At 40.2% G+C, this 21457-nt stretch overlaps 2 protein-coding genes across 3 annotated transcripts; both read right to left on the bottom strand.

Annotated features, from left to right (window-relative positions):
- Nucleotides 1–266: 266 nt before the first annotated feature.
- On the bottom strand, nt 267–6880 carry LOC120574442 (5-hydroxytryptamine receptor 3A-like). Of its 2 annotated transcripts, XM_039824705.1 has the most exons (9): nt 6656–6880; nt 6384–6550; nt 4148–4192; nt 3862–3971; nt 3119–3291; nt 2878–3029; nt 2583–2793; nt 1388–1546; nt 267–801 (listed from the first exon to the last, which is right to left on the bottom strand). In XM_039824705.1, the coding sequence occupies exons 1-9, from the start codon at nt 6693–6695 to the stop codon at nt 530–532; spliced, it is 1329 nt and encodes a 442-aa protein (XP_039680639.1). In that variant the 5' UTR covers nt 6696–6880; the 3' UTR covers nt 267–529. The 2 variants fall into 2 exon arrangements, with proteins under 2 accessions (XP_039680639.1, XP_039680640.1); XM_039824706.1 differs by lacking the exons at nt 6384–6550; nt 6656–6880 and adding an exon at nt 4582–4634.
- Nucleotides 6881–9952: 3072 nt separating this feature from the next.
- On the bottom strand, nt 9953–19481 carry tsen54 (TSEN54 tRNA splicing endonuclease subunit). Its single transcript, XM_039825614.1, has 12 exons — nt 19351–19481; nt 16021–16179; nt 15332–15395; nt 15138–15221; nt 14905–15003; nt 14778–14830; nt 14425–14526; nt 12259–12724; nt 11975–12110; nt 11800–11860; nt 10924–11037; nt 9953–10660 (listed from the first exon to the last, which is right to left on the bottom strand). The coding sequence occupies exons 1-12, from the start codon at nt 19401–19403 to the stop codon at nt 10510–10512; spliced, it is 1542 nt and encodes a 513-aa protein (XP_039681548.1). The 5' UTR covers nt 19404–19481; the 3' UTR covers nt 9953–10509.
- Nucleotides 19482–21457: the final 1976 nt, after the last annotated feature.

Consider the following 21457-nt stretch of genomic DNA (forward strand, 5'->3'; position numbering starts at 1 on the left):
TAATATAGTAGAACAGTCACAGGGGACATGCTTATGACTTTAATACTTTAACTACATTTTCATGATTATAGGCTACTTAGGCTACTTTTACTGAAGTAATGTCGTAAATGCCGGACCTATACTTTTAACAGAGGATTTTCACAGTCTGGTATTAGTTTTTTCCATTACATAGAAGATTCCTTTTTATATCTTCAGCAGCAAAAATGCCAATTACCCTCCTCTACTTTTATTTCATGACACATATTAATAAATAAAAACAACCAATATAAACAAGAATCAACTTTATTTTAATCCAACACATCATATAATTGAAACATTTAATAACATGCTGTATATACAATCAAGCTCATGTCTGAAAAGATCAGTGAGATCTATTCTGCACTTTAAGAAGAATAAGGACAGAAAATGTAGAATTAACATTTAGGGATTAGAAACAGTAATATACACATATATATATATAGTTACAGTAGTTATAATCCCATTGTAATCTCATTTAAGAGCATGCACTGGCATAGTATACACACATCATCTAATTACTATTAACATATTGTGAAACCCACATTGAATACATGTATGTAAAAAAAACGACAACAGTTCCAAAGTAGAGGGTGAAGAAAACAGAGTCTATGATTTGGGCCAGTCTTCTGTAGAGTCCAGGCTTTATCTTGGTTTGGTCTTGTCCTTCAGCTTCCTGTCGAGCGGCCTTCATTTCCTCCAGGATTAGTTTCAGCAGGTCGCGCTCATCGGGCAGATCCAGAGGAAAGGAACTTTTCTCTGGGGTCTCTTCAGCTCCCCGAGGCTCTGTGTGGGGAAGGAGAAATATAATTCAGCATGCTAAATAGGAAAATACCAAGTTGGGATGTGAACTGCTTAAAGTGGTTATAATCAATATTTGCATAATACCAGTGTATGAAATAATAACGTAAAAACAATGTGACAGTGTAAAAGGGGTCACTCGTGATATTATGTCAGATGTGATGTCCACAGCTTGTTGTGTTGACCCCAAGTTGCCTAAAAATCAAGGAACCCTAATTTTAAACAAAAGGCCGACTCCATCTGGATTGTTTTTCCGGGATTTTCAAATAGAAATGCCAACTAGCAAAATAAGGGCTTCAGTTCCCCGCCTTAAAGTGCTGTCTGACGGCAGGGTAGAGCGGTGAAAATATTTGAAATATAGCAAAACAATCATTTTACCTTTTGTGGGTCTTTCACTCCCTCGATCGCTAAGTTTGTTTGTGTTATTGTGTGTGTGACTGCTAGTGTTTCCACATTATGTAATGTTTGTTTTTATCAAAAATGGGTTTAGTAGAAAACTTTCAATCTGACAACAATATATCTTACACCAATAACAAAAAACATGTCTGTCTTCGGTTAGCAGAAAGTGTACCCTTGTGATTGTCGGCTTCCAGCTGAATATCCACTTGGGCATTAACGGAGCTTTGATCCTTGTTACCACAGCAACCATTGAGGTCAATTAGGAAGCTCACCAGCATGGTCTCCAGAACGCTCAGCCCCACCAGGGCGAAGATCGTAGCACAGTACCTGGCTAGAAAAAGGTGCAGAGACATTTGCGGTCAGAGTAGTCTTGCCAGACCTTCCTCCACAGCGCTGCGGAGCAGGGGCTGGCTAGTCCACACAACATCCCGGGATGGGAGAAAAACGTGCTCTAGGTTATTGGCATTCTTTAAACCAATCACAATCGGCATGGGCGGTGCTAAGCCCCGGACGGAAAACTCAGATTGGACAGATAGTCTAGCTAGCTGTCTGGATTTACCCTGCAGAGATCTGAGGAGCAGTTAACCATAGTCCTCAGAAATCCACCAGAGTTTGGAATGCCAAATCAAAGAAAGCGGAAGGTGACAGACATACGGCCGAAAAGTAGGAAATAGGGGAATTTCCAGCGGCAACTGAACAATCCCGGAAATGAAACGTCGTCGATAGGGGCTGCATCTCATAACCCTCATTTGATAGTACCTCGACTCCTTGGTCCTCTGCTGAACCGGAACTTGTTCTGTCCCTCCTCCGTGAAGGCCGTCTCAAAGCTCTTACTTCTGCCCCAAGGACTGAGGACTCTCTCCTCCCAAGATTACCTCACAACTCTCCCGTGCCTCCTCGGTGGGAGGGACTAACTCCTAATTTCCACTGGTTGCGTAACGGCTGCGTAACGGCTCCGTGCTCTGCCGTCCGTCAATACCCACCAGGTCCGGATTTGTTGCGGAACGGCTGCGGCCATGACTGACAGCTGAAGTCACGAGGACCCACGAGATCTCGCCAATTCACGTAGAATAGAACCACAAAACCGAGTCGGAACGCAGCAGTTATGCAGCCAGTGGAAATACACACATTGACTTTAATGGAAACCTAATGACTCCGCTGCCGTTTCGGAGCCGTTCCGCAGCCGTCCCGCATCTAGTGGAAATCCGGGGAAAGACGCGAGGAAGGGAGGCAAGTGGAGGAGTCGAGGAAGCCATTTAAGGGCTAGAGATGCAGCCATAGACTATGGTCAGCGCAATGTTGTTGACAACAGTAAAGAGGATGCTGAAAAGTTAAATCTCTGGCCTGATGTCTGCGCTGCAGCTTACCTATCATCGGCAGCCTGTCTTCAGTAGAGGGCAACATGTCTTTAAGAATCAGCAGTAGGACGGAGATGGACAGGAGGACAGTCACTTTGAAACTCAGCTTTTCACCTCTGGCCTCATTGATGAAGAAGGAGGCCAAATCCAGGATCAGAAAATACAACAGTGGCACGATTAAATTGATAACGTAAAGCATCGGCTTCCTGCCGAGTGTGACCTGAAAAAACAAACAATTCATTTGAATATGAATTAGACACAAACACACACACTGATACTATATGTCTTACACATATTTTCTTACCCTGTATATAAGTTTGTTTCCCACACCTTTGTAAAAAGTAGAAACAACGTCCATGTTTATGAGTTGCCATTCTCCCTGTGTGACCATGATCTGCTCTGAGATTTGAGTAAGCAGCGTGTTATTGTAGAATGTTCCCAGTGTTATAGTATTCGCTGAGTGGAGAAAATAAGCATTCAATAATTACATCAAATATGTCCCAAAGCAGTTGATATATAAGTGCAGTTAATCTGGTATGATTTACCTTGTGAGTTCATGGATGAAAATGTGATATTGCAATGTTGCGTATCAAAGGGGAACAGGGTGAGATTCAGCTGACAGGTGGAGGTCAGCAGCTGACGTGTGTTTGCCAACACCATGCCGCTGGGAGACAAACTGACAAATGGACTTTCTTGAATGCTCCCAGTATCAGAGGTACTGAAAAAGTAAAGTAGGTTTTCTTCTTCAGATATGTACAGAGGTTTAATCAACATAGAGATCTAAACAAGTCACAGCAGCTATCATCAGGTTTATAATTCAGAATCCAACGCTGAATAGTCAGTGTACAAATGTTGGCGTTTTCTCTCTCCTGTACATACAAATACACATTTATTTTACTAGTAGAGCTATAGTATGAAACAAACTTGTATTTTATTTTTAATTTTTTCTCAGCAGAACATCTGTTCTACATGGAAAATGATGCGGTAAATGCACATGCATTTAAAGCCTTATTTTGACTGCAGGAACTTTCCCCCCAAACTATGAACCCTCTGAGCATCTCAGCCTTTCGTCCGCAGGAACCAGGGTCTAATTTAAGTTCTGGGGACATTTTCCACACACACAAAAAGTTAGGGTTAGGGTTAACCCAGTAGAGTGTGCGTTCGAATTTGACCCATGGCCATTAGCTGCATGTCGTCCCCCCTCTCTCTTCCATTTCAAGCGGTTCTGTCAATTCAAGGCCATAAAAAAGCCCCAAAAAATAATAAAACAAAAATCTAAATGTCATACTCCTCTTGGATATGCATATCTGGGATCCACAGCATGGATCTAGGAATGGTCAGCATGTTAATCCCACAAAAGTCGGATGAATTCCAAGTTAGGTATTCATTTGTCCAACGCTGGGGAGAGAAAAAGCTGCTTTTATAACATTTCCTGACAAGTGTTGATGAGTGTGTGAGATCGAAAGAGCCATGACTGTAAGCCTGAAGCCAAACGATGTTGATAACAGATCACTGAGGTTTGAAAATGCACCTGAACTCAACATGATTATGTCTGTGTTTCCTTAATGGCTTACCATTTGGGTCCAGATGTGACTCCTGACAGTTTGTGACTTCTCATCCTGCAGACAATCAGCAGCACCGCGGTGAGTAATCATGGGCATTTACAACAATAACAGCATGTTTACTTGAAAGGATCGATTCACTAAAACCACACATTTTGGAGAATGCAGTTTGTGGTACTGTTGAAATGAACCCTCATTGATATAAAGGAGGTGAACTAAATGCACCTGTCTGTACAACACAATGTTAGACTGCATTAGTTTCGTTCAGAGGTGTCAAGTAACGAAGTACAAATACTTCGTTACCTTACTTAAGTAGAAATTTTGGGTATCTATACTTTACTGGAGTAATTATTTTACAGCATACTTTTTACTTCTACTCCTTACATTTTCACGCAATTATCTGTACTTTCTACTCCTTACATTTTAAAAATAGCCTCGTTACTCACATTTCAGTTCGGTTTGTTTTCATTCCAGCTCGTCAGTCATCGTTCAAAAAAACACACAAAAAAACCTAACCAGATCGCTCCATCCGGAGGGAGTGACTTTGATTTTGGTTGGATGAGAAGTATAAACATATACCATTCCGACACCCTATTGGTTTGTACGCGATCCATAACACCTGCACAGACCCGGTGCTAATACGCCAGCGGTGCCTTAACGACCGTTATCTACCGGACCGAATTGCAACACGGATTTCGGTGCCTTATTTAGGTGCCACTTAAATGCCTGCGCGATGCTCCGAAAACGGACGTTAGAGGGAACTGAACATCGCCGCACGGGACGCAAAATTACGAATCTCACTATGGCCACGCCAAGACCCGCCCTACGAAGCAGCTCGATTGGTTGGGGTTAGGCATTTCACCTCGAGTGGTTAAGGTTAGGGTTAGGGGATTGGTCAGGGGATAGGACCTGCACATGTAAGCATGGACGCCTGGCCAATAGTAGTGTGTGATAGCTATTGAAGGGCGGGTCTTGGCGTGGCCATAGTGGGATTCGTAATATCGCGCACGGGACGCTAGTCAACACTACAGTTGGAAGCAGCTGGAGTAAACACGGTAAAATGCTGAGAGCTAAACGGTGTAAAAGTGTGTCTATATTTCACTGGAGAGGATTCTAACACCAGACTGTAGCTGCCGTTGTCTGAAAAACACAGAAGAGATGTAGCCTACGTGTCACCTTTTTTAGGCCTTCTGAGTTTGCAGGTATGATTTTTATATACTGTAACATTATAGTCATATGATTTTGTCCCCGCGTTTTAGAGTTAAGCTGTTGTCCTTAATGGCATTTTCCCCCTTACATCAGGGGTCTTGAACGTTTTTTAAGCCAAGGACCCCTTAACTTAAAGTGAGATTTAGCAGAGACCCCCTACATATTGTATGAAATTAAGTTGCATATTAAACTGGGCCTACAATAACTGTTAGGGTAACCTAAAGCCTTCTTGCATACCTTTTTTTTCATAAGCTATTAAAATATTAATTGTTGGCATGATTTTATAAATCATATTTTAATGTTACATATGTGGCACAGTAAATCTAGGATTAACTGTATCTGTGGGCTGATATCTTAGTGACTACCTTACCTATCAGCCAGTAAGCCTATCATCAGTGGGAATTTATATTTGCTAATAATATGTTGGAATTATGTTAAGGCATTTTTTTTTTTTTTTTTTTAAAGACTCAAAAATGTACAATAATTTGGAGGCCCCCCTGCAATGACTCTGAGGACCCCGTTGAAGATCTCTGCCTTACATTACTTTTACTTTTATACTTTAAGTAGTTTTGAAACCAGTACTTTTACACTTTTACTTAAGTAAAAAGCTTGAGTTGATACTTCAACTTCTACAAAAGTCTTTTCAAACCCTAGTATCTATACTTCTACTTGAGTAATGAATGTGAATACTTTTGACACCTCTGGCGATTCGATATCTCGATGCATCAAATACATTTTTCTATTAAAGCCATGTATGATATTTAATTCATAGCTTTTCAAGCTTAAAAAACTAAACATTCTGCAGTGCTCTAATACTAAATAAATTGGATACATAAAACTACAGCACTGAGCACATGGCACTTCCTGAATGTGCAAAACATAACAGAATATGTAAACAGAAATGCTGTTAATGCTACATTAAATTAAAAATCGATTATGGCCCGGTCGATTATCGATGCAGCATCGTCCTCGATTCGATGCATCAATTATTTGATTAATTTCAACACCTCTACAATGTATACACTATAAATACACTTACCACTTGTAAAATACCATACAACAACATGTCCATCTGAACAAAGGTGGTCTTATTCCAGTATTTCACAGGTCGCACGATCGCTAGAAGATCATTTGTTGTTGTCAGGTTCAAGTGTTCCAGAAGGCCGACGTATGAGCAGTCTGAAGTCTGACTGCTGGACACACCTGCTGGGAAGGAGACAAAAAAACAACAACTTTATAGCCAAGGAAAACATCTTCATTCCAACATTAGTGAATGCAATCAAAACCAATATTTTTCATTTAATAACTCACCTATTAAAGCAAGAACAACTAGAGTCGTCAGAGCCGACATGGCTGTTTGTCTTCATCTCAATCTGAGCAAACCCTTTTAAGCTGCAACGCTGTGCTGCATGGCCAGCAGGACAATGCAGAAGTGAATGAATTGCATTGTGAGTGAAAGAAATCTTCTGTTGTGGTCACAAATCATCTCTGCATTTCTACTGTTGACCTACAGCTGAAGCAAAAAGTCAACATAAGGAGATCTCAGTGTAACCTCAGTGGAAAGGGCGCCAGTGTGTAAACAGAACAGTTCCCGATGCTAACAACGCCTGTGTTCAAGAAAAACAACAACAATGAAATGATTCCAGATTATTTTTTATTATAAAATGTAAAAAAAATAACCTGCATATACTGTAAAACTAATTGAACAGTAATATGTGATCAGCACATTTTTAACATGTTAAACACCACCCAGAGTCTCCTGTGTTTGCAACAGATGGAAAACATTTTCCTTAAGCTGGTTTCACACAAGAACCAACAGGATCCCAACTTTCTGACTTTCAGTATTGTGGCAAATGTTTTTTTAACTTGAGCATCAAAGTTCACTCTTAAACTTGTGAATAGTAGTTTGACAAATTAATCTTAACTCAAGGCCCATTTACTAACTGGTTCTTTATCAGCTTAGCAGCTGAGGAAGATGTCAATGAAAGTCTAAGAGAAAGCAGTGGACGGAATAAGTTTTTTACTTAAGTTTTTCATTTTATACTTCTTATCCATCACATCTCAGAGAGAAATATTGTACTAAGCACTTCACTAGATTTATTTGATAACTTTAGGTACTTTGTAGATTCAGATTATTGATAGAAAAACAAACTAATACATTATGTATTATTATTGATTAAGCTATCCAGCAGTAATTCAAATGAGCTCCACCTTTACCAGCTGCATTAAAGTAATGAACACATTAATGCATCAATAATTGTAATCCAATAATAAATATTATTCTGAAATGGGCCGTTCTGCGTTTGAGTGCTTTTACTTTTTAGTATATTTTGATACCAATACATTTGTACTTTTATTAAGTAGGTTTTTGACTGCGGGACTTTAAAGGTGCTGTAGGTAAGATTGTGAAGATCCAGGCTTTAGCCAAAAAATTTGAACACCGACAACTTCTCATTCCCTCCCACCTTTCTGCTAAAGCCCAAACGTTCTCCTAAGCCCCGCCCCCCACAAGGGAGAATTAACGCCTGTGCATGAGCAGCGATTAGGCTCGTTCGAGATGAACTGCGCCTCGCCTGTAAAGTGGACGAGAGCAGGCAGGAGCAGCCGGGGGCGGTGACAAAAATCCGCTCTCAAGTCGGACAGTTTCCAGCCGCTTCCAGCCGCCTTCAGGCTGAATATGAAGTCACAGAAACACTGTGGTCCAATTCCGATTTAATAAAATGTTATCAGACCCATATATCAGCTCCTACACAGTCTCCAGTTGTTTTTATTATGACAGAGTAGCTGTCAAAATGCTCTACTTCGAACTGTTGCTGATTTACACTGTAGATCTGTAATCTGAACAGATTTAGTCTCTCTGACTTCTAAACATAACTATCAGCCACACATGTGGTTTGTACAGAATAAGTCTTTAAATCAGACAAATCGCAGTTAAAATCCCTCCAAATCAAAATCAATAAAAAGTTTATATAAAACGTCATCATGTTGAGTCGATTCTGAACCAATCTGCTGTTAGATCAGCTAAGGGGCACGCTCTGGGTCCGCCTGGGTCTTGCAGTCGGTGAAGAGCAACTGCGCTGCCTGCGTCTCAGAGCTGCGGCCGCCTCGATCTCGTGAAGTTATCGTTGCCCACGTGTGCATGACGTCAGAGCAAGTCGGGATCAAGTCGGACACAAATCTAACCGGCATGCATTGGGTGGCGATCGCCGGTGATCGATTCTGCGCAGATCTGGCTCATCTAGAACGAGCCTATTGACACGCAGTTAGACACCCCACCCCCCCGGCCATGATTGGAGCATCTGAACAGGGAGCGGAGGATCTTTGCAAATCACACTACATGCTGTAGGTGGTGCCAGAGGAGCCAGATTTTTTTTTTTAATTACCTGCTTCAAGTAGTTCTACTCAAACATCAGTTTCAGCAAATATGACAGAAAGTTAGTTTTATAAGGCTTACCTACTGCACCTTTAACTTGTAACAGAATATCTGTTCATTGTGGTATTTTTTATTTTAACATACAGTAAGTAAAAGGTCGGAGTACTTCTTCCACCACTGAGAAAATGTTGGTAACTGGACCTGAAGCTGAATTAATTAAATTATTTGAGTTATATTTTGCAATTTTGCAAAAATTACCATTTTCAAACAACTTAACTTGCACTGTGTCTATTTGAATACGCTCTCAAATAAAATACATTGGATAAATTGTATGTGCATTAAGACACAACTTAAGAATAAAAGCAGTTAACATTCTTCCCCTAAAAACCACGACAACCAGTTGTTTCCCAGGTTTCGAACCTTTCCCAAAAAACGTCCCTGAATTACCCACAAGAAAATGTGAATTGTAATGATTCTTTAATTTAAAAGATACACGTTATTGTTTTATTATAGGGCTAATAGTGCGCTCAAATCCCAATATTTTCCTCCCAGCTCACTGTTGATGCATTAAATTCAACTGATAAGTGTAGTGAGCACTGTAACTGAATCCAGAAGTGTATCTTTAAATTAAACAAATGCAGTATCACTAACACTGTATTTTTTGCTTTAAAGGAGGACTATGCCGTTTCTTTAGCGTAATTGACCTAAACTGAACAGCTTCGGAGTCATTGGAATGGTTATATGACTTTTTTTCGGGTTGAATGGTGGTCGTCTCACTCGCCCCTAGCGCCTGTGAGTGGGAAAACCACCCTTGCAACTTTTGGCCGGCGAGCCACCGGCCTCAGCGTCAGGAAGTAGCTCGTGATATCAGGTCTCACGATGTAACAAATTGCTTCCCGGCACTGCACACATACGCCCATTCAGGAACCGGCTAACAAGGTAGCGATGGAGTTTTTTTACACTATCATCATGGCTGAGCTGGCTAAAGAGAAGCAAAAGCTAGGAAAGCATTGTCGGAGGAACAGAGAAAGAGGAAACGGCAGACTGACCAAACGAGGACTAGGATAGGAGCTGCCAAATATCTATTCTGAAGCTGTAGTGGGAGCTCTATAGAGAAACCTGCGAGCAAAAAGCGGCCCAAACTGCATAGCACCCCTTTAAATTACTTAATTTCTTAAATGCACACAAAACCAACAGAAACTATCTTTAGATGGCACCACTGAAGCAGCAGCCTGTTTGCAGTTTTTGGTACTGTCTTATCATGTTTATGTGACTACAGTATTTGAGTGTTGTAGCAAACATTTATTTCCCACTAGGAATAAAAAAACTCTAATCTATCTTTGTGTTGTTGTTGCAGAAAATAAACAATAAAAAGTCTGATCAACTAAACAGTTCACATAAGTCACTCTGATGGTCTGTTGGTCCCAGAAATGAATAGGGAAAATACCGTATCTCTCTGACAGCACTGTCAGGAGTGTAAACAAAGCCTAAAAACTGATAAAGAATGGGTAAAATTAAAATAGGTCCAATTTGAGATCTGCTTCGAGGTAGTATCTGCACAGATCCGACCGTGGGATTAAAACTTTGACAATTAAACTCCCTTTGCATTGTAAATCACTGGCCAGACACACAAAATATCATTTTCAGGAATTCTCTCTTTTCTTTTCATCTGTAACATCAATGATTAGTTATATGTTTTTTTTTCCATTTTTGTATGTCCAGCCAAGCAGACAGATGCAGATTATTATAAAAGTCCCGGATGCGTTCAGGGTTGGTACATGTTTTACAGGTCTCAGGGGTACACATCAGTGGGCAGCTGGAAGTCTTTGAAGGTGTAGAAGGAGATGTCCCCATGGTCCACTACAGCAAAGACCACTGGGATGTCTCCACTCTGGAAGCTCAGCAGCTTGATGGCTTGCAGGTCCGGCACAGGGCCATCGAAACTGAGACACAACAGGGAGACACATGATCTTAGTTTTGTGAGAGACACGGGTAAACGTGTTCTTCCATTCTAGGAAGTTGTGATGAATCTTTATTAGTATTTTCTGACCAAAGAGGAATCAAAAATTGAAAAATAAAGATGAGACAAAAGCGCCATTCACCTGCAACCACTGTGATATTGATTTCATTTCAGTCAGATGTCTGTTGTTTACTGTAAGCCTATCTTGAGTAAACGTGCCCTTGTTCAATTTGCGTGATTGCTTACCTGCACACACACATCCGGGAGTAAGGTTTCCCCGGGTTGCTCTTCTTGAAGTCCGCCACTGAATCAGGCTGGTAAACATTGAAACAAATCCTCCAGTCATCTGAGCCTTTTAACCTGAGCGGACAAAGCACAAGGTTATTCCCTGAATGATTCACTCTCCATATAGTACAATAACATCAACCTCACTGTACAATGAGGTGGTGACAAACACCAGAGCCTCCTTTGTCTCAGAGTCCACGTGTGTTTGTACATCAAAGATCATTAGTCGTGATAGCACAAACATAGGGCTTTTTTTTTTTTTTGGTCTAAAAGCCAACTTAAGGCCAGTTTATTCTTCAGCATTGAATCTATGCCATAGATACGGTGTAGATGCGTACCCCATGTCGTAGCCTGATGTGCACCTCCCGAGAAACGCAACTACACGTCGGAGCGACGCAGCAGACCCTAACAACTGTAAGTGGTCCGCTTGGTTTCCTCGTCCATGTCTCTCGGTGGCCGGACACAACTCCTCCTCCACACCTTCTCTCTTGTGGCGTTGCAGCAATCTCAGTTAAAGTAATTGTTGTTCAACATTTATTAGCTCCAACTCTAACATGAGCCGCTCAGCTGAAATCGCCATTGTGTGAACACCCAAAAGAAACTTTACACCGTAGCATTTAAACCCTACCGCCAACTTTTGGTGGTGTGACTGCAGAGTGACGCAGACACACAAGTACAAGTATTAATGCTCACAAAAACTATGTAGGCCAATTGCATAGGGGCTACATAAAACTATAAATCAGCCTCTCCTGACTGAACTGGCATCAGGTAAGGCAAATCATTTCCACTTTTGACCAATTATCAGTGTAATAACAGGAAAAAAGAAACAACTGATACCTGGACGCCCCCTCCAGCAAATGTGTGGATTCGATCACACTGATTTTATCCAGCAGCTCCCCTTGAAGAAAAAAGCAAATGTCACAGACTTGAATCAGACACAACTAATCGATGTAGAATAAAATCCAGAAACTATATTAAGTGAACTTTACAGACTAGCTTCACATGATCTCACCAGTGGGGATTGGTTGTCTTGGGTCATGTAAAGGAGTGACTTCCCTCTCCCACAGGTGTTCTGGTCGGCCTTTATGCTTCCCCTGCCGCCTCGCCAGGAGCTTCCTATACTCCGCCCAGTTTCTGCACTGCTGAACCTTAAAAAGGAATTTACAATGTGATCCCCCCATAATCCCAGTTTTACATATCACTTGAAAATAAACTATGATTTCCCAGATCATGTTTAACACAGAATTTGTGTGGAACCATTTTTCAGTTGCATTTTGATGTTATGTTGCTACAAACCTCTCTGTCTTTGTTGACGTCCCACCGCCGCCTCTGCTTGTCCTCTTCCCTCTTCTGCTCCTTTGAGGACATCTTCACCTCCCTCAGGTTTATTTTTTGGGTCCAGAGGGCAATGTCACAGACTCCCACAGCCAAAGACCCAGGGAGCAGAGAGGGGTCTGGGGAGGCCAGGCAGCTGGAGAGGCACTTCCTGGATCCCAGGTCTGGGAAAGGGATGGAGCTGAAGTCCCAGCGTGAGGTCCTAGAGGCAGGCCGCTGATCTGGTCGGTCCCTGAGAACGTCCGTCATCCACCAGGTCCTGCCCCCCCCTTTGTGTGCTGAACTCGCAGTGGCAGTCTGGGTGCTTGAAGTCTCTGGAGACATCGTCAGCTGTGACTCAGGAAGTTTTTCATCCTCCTCACCTTCGCAGCCGTGTTTACCCTCCTCCAGTCTGTCAGCTGTGGATTCTTCTTGTGCTTCAGTGTTACTACAGCAAGAGCGAACATTGTGTAACTCTCTCAATTTACATAAAGAACCAATGCACTGACTAATGAAGGACAATCTGACATGTCAAGTCGTTTATTACACTTTACAATAGGTCATTGCTGTGGAGTAATCAATGACTTGACCAAGAATTCAATATCTTTGGATATCACCTTGGACCCTGGGAACAGAGATTTCACTATTTTTGACACTTTACTTTTCGTAATTTTTTTAGTATTAAAAAAGGAACCGGCAGCTCAATAGCTCGCTCTGTTGGTCTACAAAAATGTCCCAACCTTTTTTCGCTGTAATTTGGCATGGAGGTCAGGTGTGTGTGTGTGTGTGTGTGTGTGTGTGTGTGTGTGTGTGTGTGTGTGTGTAAATGCATAAATGTGTGGATTAGTGTTAATTTTTTCACCTATTTTTAATTTAGTCTTAGTCTTGTGCCAAAAAATTTTGTTAGTCAAGTTTTAGTCGACTAAAAGTCTCATCATTTTAGTCTAGTTTTAGTCAAAAGAGAACTCAAGGTATCTTAGTCAAGTTTTAGTCGACTAAAAGTCTCGCCATTTTAGTCAAGTTTTAGTCAAAACATTTTAGTCTTTTTTTAAATAAATTATTTCTGATAACCATTTCAGACAAATAGTTATAAAAAATAAATAAATGCTATATATATATATATATAAATAAATAAGTAATATAAATATTGAGCCTCTTCCTTAACGACAAAAACAACCACTGCATGAGGAAAGGATATTTTACAATAAAATAAATGCAGCACGAAACTGGCGAGGCGTATTTCAAGTGAACGCAACATGTGTTGTTTTTCAGACAAGGCAGCTCCAGACTGTCGTACGTCTCGTGTTGGAAATAGAGACAAACCTTTACACCGTTTAGCTGTCAGCATTTTAACTGTGTTAAATCCAACTGCTAGCTAATGGTAGGCTAACGTTACCTGCTGCCGAGTGTAGTGTTAACTAGCGCCCCGTGCAGCGATGTTTCGATTGACTCTAACGTCCGATTAGGAGCATCAGAGAGAAGCGCAGGCTATTCGGTCCGGTAGATAACGGTCGTTAGGGCACCTGTCGGTGCCGTAGCACCGGGTCTCAGTAACAGCTGAATATTCTATCTCATGATGAAAAAGTAGACGATTGTAGACGAAAATGAAGAGAGATTTTATCTTAGTTTTTATTTTATGCCAAACATTTTAGTCTCGTCTTTTTTCGTCAACAATAATGCATGTTAATTTAGTCTTAGTCAGCGTTTTTGGACATTGGCGCAGTCTCGTCATCGTCTCGTCTTAGTCATGGAAAAAAAGAGACATATTTAGTCTCGTCTGACAAAATTAACACTAGTGTGGATGCATGCTGGCAGCCGGGGAACTGTCTGAAATAAGCATAGCCCATCAGCTGTCAGATCCATGGAAAAGAGATGGCAAACTGGTTTCATTTATTTCAATTTAATTTAAAATTCCTTCTTGCTGATCAACAGGGTCAGCGGGCGGACTTGCCGCTCCGCCAGAAACCTCTCTGAATGCACAGTTGGGCGCAGATTTTAGAGATTTATTTATAACATCTTAGTTCTAATGGTAAGTTAGTTTAAATCGCCTTGATATCGGTGTAAGAAAAAACAATCGTCGATCATCCCTTCAATGGTCGATAATATACCATTCGATCGGCAAAGGCCTAGTACAGGGCATGTGTTTACCTGGATGTTGGGCTGGCGCTGCGCTTCCTCTTCAGTTGTCTTCCCGCTCTGTCACGACACTGAGGCAGGTTCAGTTGCCTCGCATAGGACGATGGCTCCGAACTGTAAGAAGCCAAACACACACACAGCCACGTTATGCGTACAAAATAGAATTGTTAAACATCCATTTTGACAGGATTCGTCTCTCTACACACAACATAATGAATGTGTGAAATGTCTAAAAGGGATTAAATATGGGTAAAGATAATGGATTGATTAATGGAATATCCTTCTTTCAGAAAAGTGATAGGCTAACCGACCTATTATCTTATATTTTCTAATCCTGTCTGAATGGGGCGTTGAGATTGTGTTACCTGGGGTGGAACCTGTGCACCACATAGCCAAGCCTCTTCAAATGCCCGAACACCTTTGTGATTAAAAGAGTCATTAGACCAGTTTGGCAGTGCAGTCGTCCTTAAGAATATCTGTTGGGACATTTACCTGATATTGCTGGAGGCTCACTGTGCTCGAGGACAGAAACTTCTCGTACCCGTCCTGGATGGACAGCGGCAGGTCCCGGTAAAACACCTGCACGTTTCCCTGTTCACACAGCCACTCACAGAGGTCATCAATCCGTATTTTATAGATCACATGTGCTATTTAAATATTACTGAATAACACAACTAATGATGTGTAAACCACACCCTCGAGACCAGGTTTTAACTGCTACTCACACACTCCATCAGGTAGAGAGCCTCTTCGGGGAGGAGGAACTGCTTTCCTTTGGCAGAAAAGCCCATCGTCTGCCAAAACTTCCCCTATGTAAAAATAACAAATGCTGTAAGACACAGTATTATTTGACTAGTGATTTATACGATAAGAGGTGTGTGTATTGAAAGATTGTTTCATTTATCGATACAGTACTCACAGCTGGAGACTGGAGCTCTACAATCTGCTCACTTGGAATCCATGTGGCCTTTACTAGGTTTCCTCTACAGTAAAATAAAAACAGACAGTATCTATTTCACTGCAGCACAACTTGACCTTCATATAATGAATCATTATTGACAAAGCATATCATTAAATACAAAAAGGAGAATAGACTTTTTCTGGCCACCTAAAAAAAAAGGCAAAAAATAAAGTTCTGTAGGGCTGCAGATCTAATGATAATGCTCTACTCACTCTCATCTCTGTAAAAGACGCCTTTCACATTACATGCAGTCATTTGACTCATTGTTAACATAAAATGTTGATTAATGGAGCATTAAAGATTTCCTACCCTTCAGCTTCTACTTTCAAGTCATTTTACTGGGTTAAAATTAAAACTTGCAGAGCTGTGAAAGTTGCTTGACTCTGCAATCCATCACTGTGCACATCTATTCACCTTTACTTTTTGCAGAGCAAGGAGTGCTTTAAAACCCCCTTATTGTTGATGCATTCAAGGAACATTCAGAAACCCAAGCTTTCAGAGTTGTTTGCCAAACGGCAAACCATTTTATATTAGAACCGCAACCCCCCCGTTTATGATTGCTTATTGTCTGTCTTTCACAGTTAATGACAACAGAGCTCATGGATGTTGCTCCTGGATGGATAGATGCTACGCCCAATGCGACTCACAGCTTCTCCACTCTCTCCTCGGATATGAGGCTCCAGTGCTCATTCAGACTCTGCTCAAGATGCTGTCTTTGCTCGTCTGAGTCATTGGGGAAGAAGTCCTTCTGTCCTCTGACTGGGATCTTGTGACTCCTGGACCGGGCTGCAAACAGTTCAGATGGACTGGAATTTAAAGAAAGAAAAAAACATTCAGCTACAGACATTTGATGTCTTTTTATTAGGAATTGACCGATACTGGTTTTTCAAGGCTGATACTGATACCGATTATTAGTAGTTAATGAAACCGATAACCTATATCTGGAAAGATGAAATTCCAATTCAGTTTGGAATGTTACAAACTCCAACACAAAACAACTAAGCAATTATTTAATAAATTACAAACTTTCAACATAATACACAGTAACAGATAGTCAGATAGAGTTGTGGTTGGGACATTAAGTCAGACTCAGTGGTGAGTGAAACAGAAGCAGAGGGACAGACACAGAGCTGTAGTGGAGCCAAAGTAGCGCACTTACATATACACATACAGATAATCTGCAGACAGCCCAGGCTGATAATCGGTCTATCCCTACTTTTATCACTTGATAAAGGCAAAACGTATCAACATAAACTACAAAACCCGAATCTACTAAAGATGAAAACATAGTTTTTCTAAAACCTTCCACGAGACTTATATCCATTAATACTTGCTATATTTTCAAGGCTGAGTTTGTAATTGTCAAAAAAACGTCTCATCAAGGATATTACATGTTATTTTAGTGCATTCAGTAATGTGCTTACCATTTATAATTCTTATGGAAACCAAAATAACCAATTTCATTAAAGGAACACGCCGACTTATTGGGACTTTAGCTTAGTCACCGTATCCCCCATACATACCCTTCTCATCTCCGTGCGTGTTGAAGCTCTGTCTGACGCCCCCACTGCTAGCCTAGCTTAGCACAGATCCTGGAGGTAACCGGCTCCATCCATGTGATATTTCAGTTTTTCTTTTTTAATTTGCAATTTATTTTCTGTCAAGATGGGGTGCTGAGTAATGAGAAATAAAATTAACTTTTTTGATTTTAGCAAATGGCTGCAATGAAACAAAGAGTGAAAAATTTAAAGGGGTCTGAATACTTTCTGTACCCACTGTACAGTGGGGCTCGAAAGTTTGGGCACCCCAGGTAAACATTTGTATTAATGTGCATAAAGAAGCCAAGAAAAGATGGAAAAATCTCCAAAAGGCATCAAATGACAGATTAGACATTCTTATAATAATATGTCAAAAAGTTAGATTTTATTTCCATCATTTACACTTTCAAAATAACAGAAAACAAAAATGGCGTCTGCAAAAGTTTGGTCACCCCTGCTGAGTTAATACCTTGTATTGCCCCCTTAGTCTTTCAATTCTTGTTTGAGGTATCTTCGCCCATTCTTCCTTACAAAAGTCTTCCAGTTCTTTGAGATTTCTGGGCTGTCCTGTCACGCACTGCTCTTTTAAGGTCTATCCATAGATTTTCAATTATGTTGAGGTCAGGAGATTGTGAAGGCCATGGCAAAACCTTCAGTTTACACCTCTTGATGTAATCCACCATAGATTTTGAGGTGTGTTTAGGATCATTATCCATTTGTAGAAGCCATCATCTCTTGAACTTCAGCTTTTTCCACAGATGGCATCAGGTTAGCGTCCAAAATTTGCTGAAATTTCATTGAATCCATTTTTCCTTCTACTCGTGAAATGTTCCCTGTGCCACTGGCTGCAATACAACCCCAAAGCATGATTGATCCACCCTCATGCTTAACAGTTGGACAGAGGTTCTTTTCATTAAATTCTGTGCCCTTTCTTCTCCAAACGTACCTCTCCTGATTCCGGCCAAAAAGTTCTATTTTAACCTCAACGGTCCACAGAACTTGTTTCCACAATGCATCAGGAAGTATGATCCAGTAGTTTTGACTTAACACCCCCAAAAAACCAGCAGCGGCCATTGTTTACAGTGAGGAGATAGGGGTGTCCGGTTATGGCCAAGGGTAGCACACGGCTAATTCACCGGAGATCGCGTACTTTAGCCGGCTCTTGTAAAGTAAAAACTAAAGTAAACAGTTAAAACTATATACCGTTAGAAAGGTAAGAAGCTACAGTTTAGTTTTACACCGTTAAATTAACTGAAAACTGAAAATTAATAGATCATTTATATTTGTACAGATATTTTGATAGAACGTTGGTCAATAAGTGTCCGAACGTGGACACAGTGACGCTAGATCATGAATACAGGATGGTTTGTTGCATGCTCTACTGGCAACTCTGTGGTACATTTATTTCTAATATAACAATTAAAGTATGTTGTGTTTCCAGTGTCATCATGAGTCATACTGTATGCTCATGACTCACACTCATGAGATCTGGCGCAGACATGTTATTCAACAGTGGTGAAGGAAGTGTTCAGATCCTTTTTAAGATTAATCGTTTGGTCTATAAAATTTAAGAAAAATTTAAAAAAGAGAAGAAAAAAAATTCATCTCAGTTTCTCAAAGTTAAAGGTGATGTCTTTATTGTCTTTAAGGCGATTGTCTCCATTTTTGTTAAACCTAAACTTTAGTTTAATGTGATATAAAACAAAGAAAAGCAGAACATTTCCATATTTGAGAGGCTGAAAACATGTTTTCATGAAAAATCACTTGTTGCAGCTTTCTCTTGTTTTTTTTTTTTTTTACATCATACGTTTGTATTTGTATTCCTTTATACAGCTACGGCATGGATATTTTAGAATGTAGTTATAATAATAATTCGCATGCTGTTGTCTATTTAAACGTAACATTTAAATCTTTGCTATTTTATTATTATGTTTCTACAGTAAGTCTTTACCATTATTTTATCTTTGTTTCCCTCTGTTCTCAGGTTTCACTTTGTAAAATTAGATCTCTATGCGACTTGCTGATTAAATAAAGTGTAACGTTAACTTTAGTCTAGCTATATTTTACTGCAGGACTTTTAACGTTAGCTAATGTTACTTGTAAGTTACAGAGGCTTTTTACACTGTGGTAACGTTATTAGTACTTTTTGCAGAGCTGAACATACTTCCTCTGTACACAACCGAGAATAACCATAATAATTAAAAAACATATCAAGGTAACTTAGCTAATGTTTACACAGACGCACAAGTTCTACCACCAATTACAAATTAAAATACCACCGTTAAAGTTAGCTTACAAACCGTCCCACCACGGGACAACAGTTAAAGAGCTCGGACAACATAAAATATATGACACAGTCACTGAGCGAGGAAATATCTAAAATGTATAATCTCCTGTCGATGAATGTGCTTATATTTCCCATAACAGACAGCTACGCACCTTAATATTTCACTGTAGAACTGCAATTCGTCTGTCTTGTTTGGGTCCGCCATGTTTAGCACATGGCTGCAGTGCAGATTTCCTCTGGGTCCTGACGCCCGTCAGGTTCCAGAGGTTAGGTAATTACACGTAGTTACAAACATTGCAGAACAGGGGGCGCTGAAGCACACATCTTTTTTGACATTGTTTTCAAGGAATAAACACTACGTTAATTCAACCATTACATCATGTTTATAATTGGTTAAAAGCGAATAGCCTATTACAAGAGTGGACATCGCAGGGAAAACAAATACTAAAGTACAAGATCTGGGGCCTGTTTCACAAACCCAGGCTAACAGCCAGGATTTATTTAATCCTGGAGCCTTTTCTGATCACCCAGCAGTGGTTTTACCCTGTTGTTATCAGCCTGGATTAAAATACAACAGGTGCATATTGCTGTTCATACATTCACTGTTCAAGTAGGCTACTGATATTATTTAAAGTTGTGACCATTATTTTTTTTAAATAATTATTCATGTGAAAGTCATTGTTACTATTATATTGCTGTATAAAGACTGCTGTTCACATATTGTTGTTAGAAGTTTGATGGATATATTATATATTATGGCAGTTGTTGAGATAATTAGAAAAGGCTGATAACATTTCAAATGTGTTTTAAATGAAGTCTGTTACTAAGGGCAATACATACAATGCTGTACATTTCTATAGTTGACCAATGCACCTTGAATTATTGTAGTTGATTAATTATTTTTTTTAATTCTTGGATCATGTTTGTTCCTCTTCCATGTACATTGTATTTGGCATTCTTAACACACAATTTGTGTTGTCCAGTAAACTGGGACTATAATTTGGGAGGATTGTACAATTTTAAGAAAATATCCTACAATCCTCCCAAATGATAGTCTTAGTTCACTGGACCAGTAACTATCTAGTGTTGTAGGCTACTGTACATTCATGTAACAACAGGGAGAGGACACTTCAGTAGTTTTTGACCTTATATTTTGCTGGGGGGAAATAACTGATGAATATACTCTGTTCCATTCATGTTTATACAGTGTGCATGGAATTTATCAATTAATTATCTTTACTTCAGCCTGGCTCGACCTGAGGCCCGTTCCAGAAAGCAGGTTTAGTGAAAACTCTGAGCGTGTTAACCCTGAGATGAGGGAAACTCTGGGTTTTCCGTTTCAGAAAGAGAGGTGACTTAACCTCAGAGTCAGTTACTATGGCAACTGAGCCTGTGAACCTAACCTAGTCGGGGTTACTACTCGTGAACTCGTACCAGATGGTTGTACTCCCAGTTACAGTTTTTGACGTCACACACACTTGAACAACAATGGCGACCCCCGTTGATGCTGTACAAACCACAAACGCTGTTTATTAACAGTGATAAGTAGAAATAAATAGACATAAATAGGCAATGTATTGTAAAGTAACCTAGATAGCTTACGTCAATGTTAGGTAGCCGCTAGCTAACGCTAGCTAGGAGGGTTTGTGATGACTTTGCCTGGAACGCTACCAACTCGTGAGTCGTGACTTGAAGTCGTAACTTACGGCTAAAACTGTGTCTGGAACGCAGCATTAAGTTACCTCTCTTTCTGAAACCGAAAACCCTGAGTTTCCCTCATCTCAGGGTTAACAAACTCAGAGTTTTCACTAAACCTGCTTTCTGGAACGGTGTTATTTATTCCAATAACAGCAAAAGAACTAAAATGATTTATTGAACATTTTGATCATTAAACACTTCATTTCCTGCATTCTGGTGAATTTGCATGCACCTATTTCTACCTTTTCTGAATCAATGTATGCTGCAAATATCTTTATGTGAAGAGAAACATAGATTACAATCCAAATATAAAAACATAATGGAATATATTGAAGTAAGGCTCTCAGGCATTCTGTATTACTTTCAACAATTTATTCTCCTGTAGATCGAGTTTTCTAATTATATCTGAGTCAGCACACATGTAACCTATAGGCATCATTTACTCCTCCCTCCTGTTTTGCATCTTTTGTTGTTAATGTATATATAAACCCCTGGACTGCAATATTTCAGATGTGTTTGATGTGCACATTCAAAATACAGTATATCTGTGTTCTCTGAGAT

Source organism: Perca fluviatilis, chromosome 15, assembly GCF_010015445.1.
Source record: "Perca fluviatilis chromosome 15, GENO_Pfluv_1.0, whole genome shotgun sequence".
Lineage (NCBI taxonomy): Eukaryota > Metazoa > Chordata > Actinopteri > Perciformes > Percidae > Perca > Perca fluviatilis.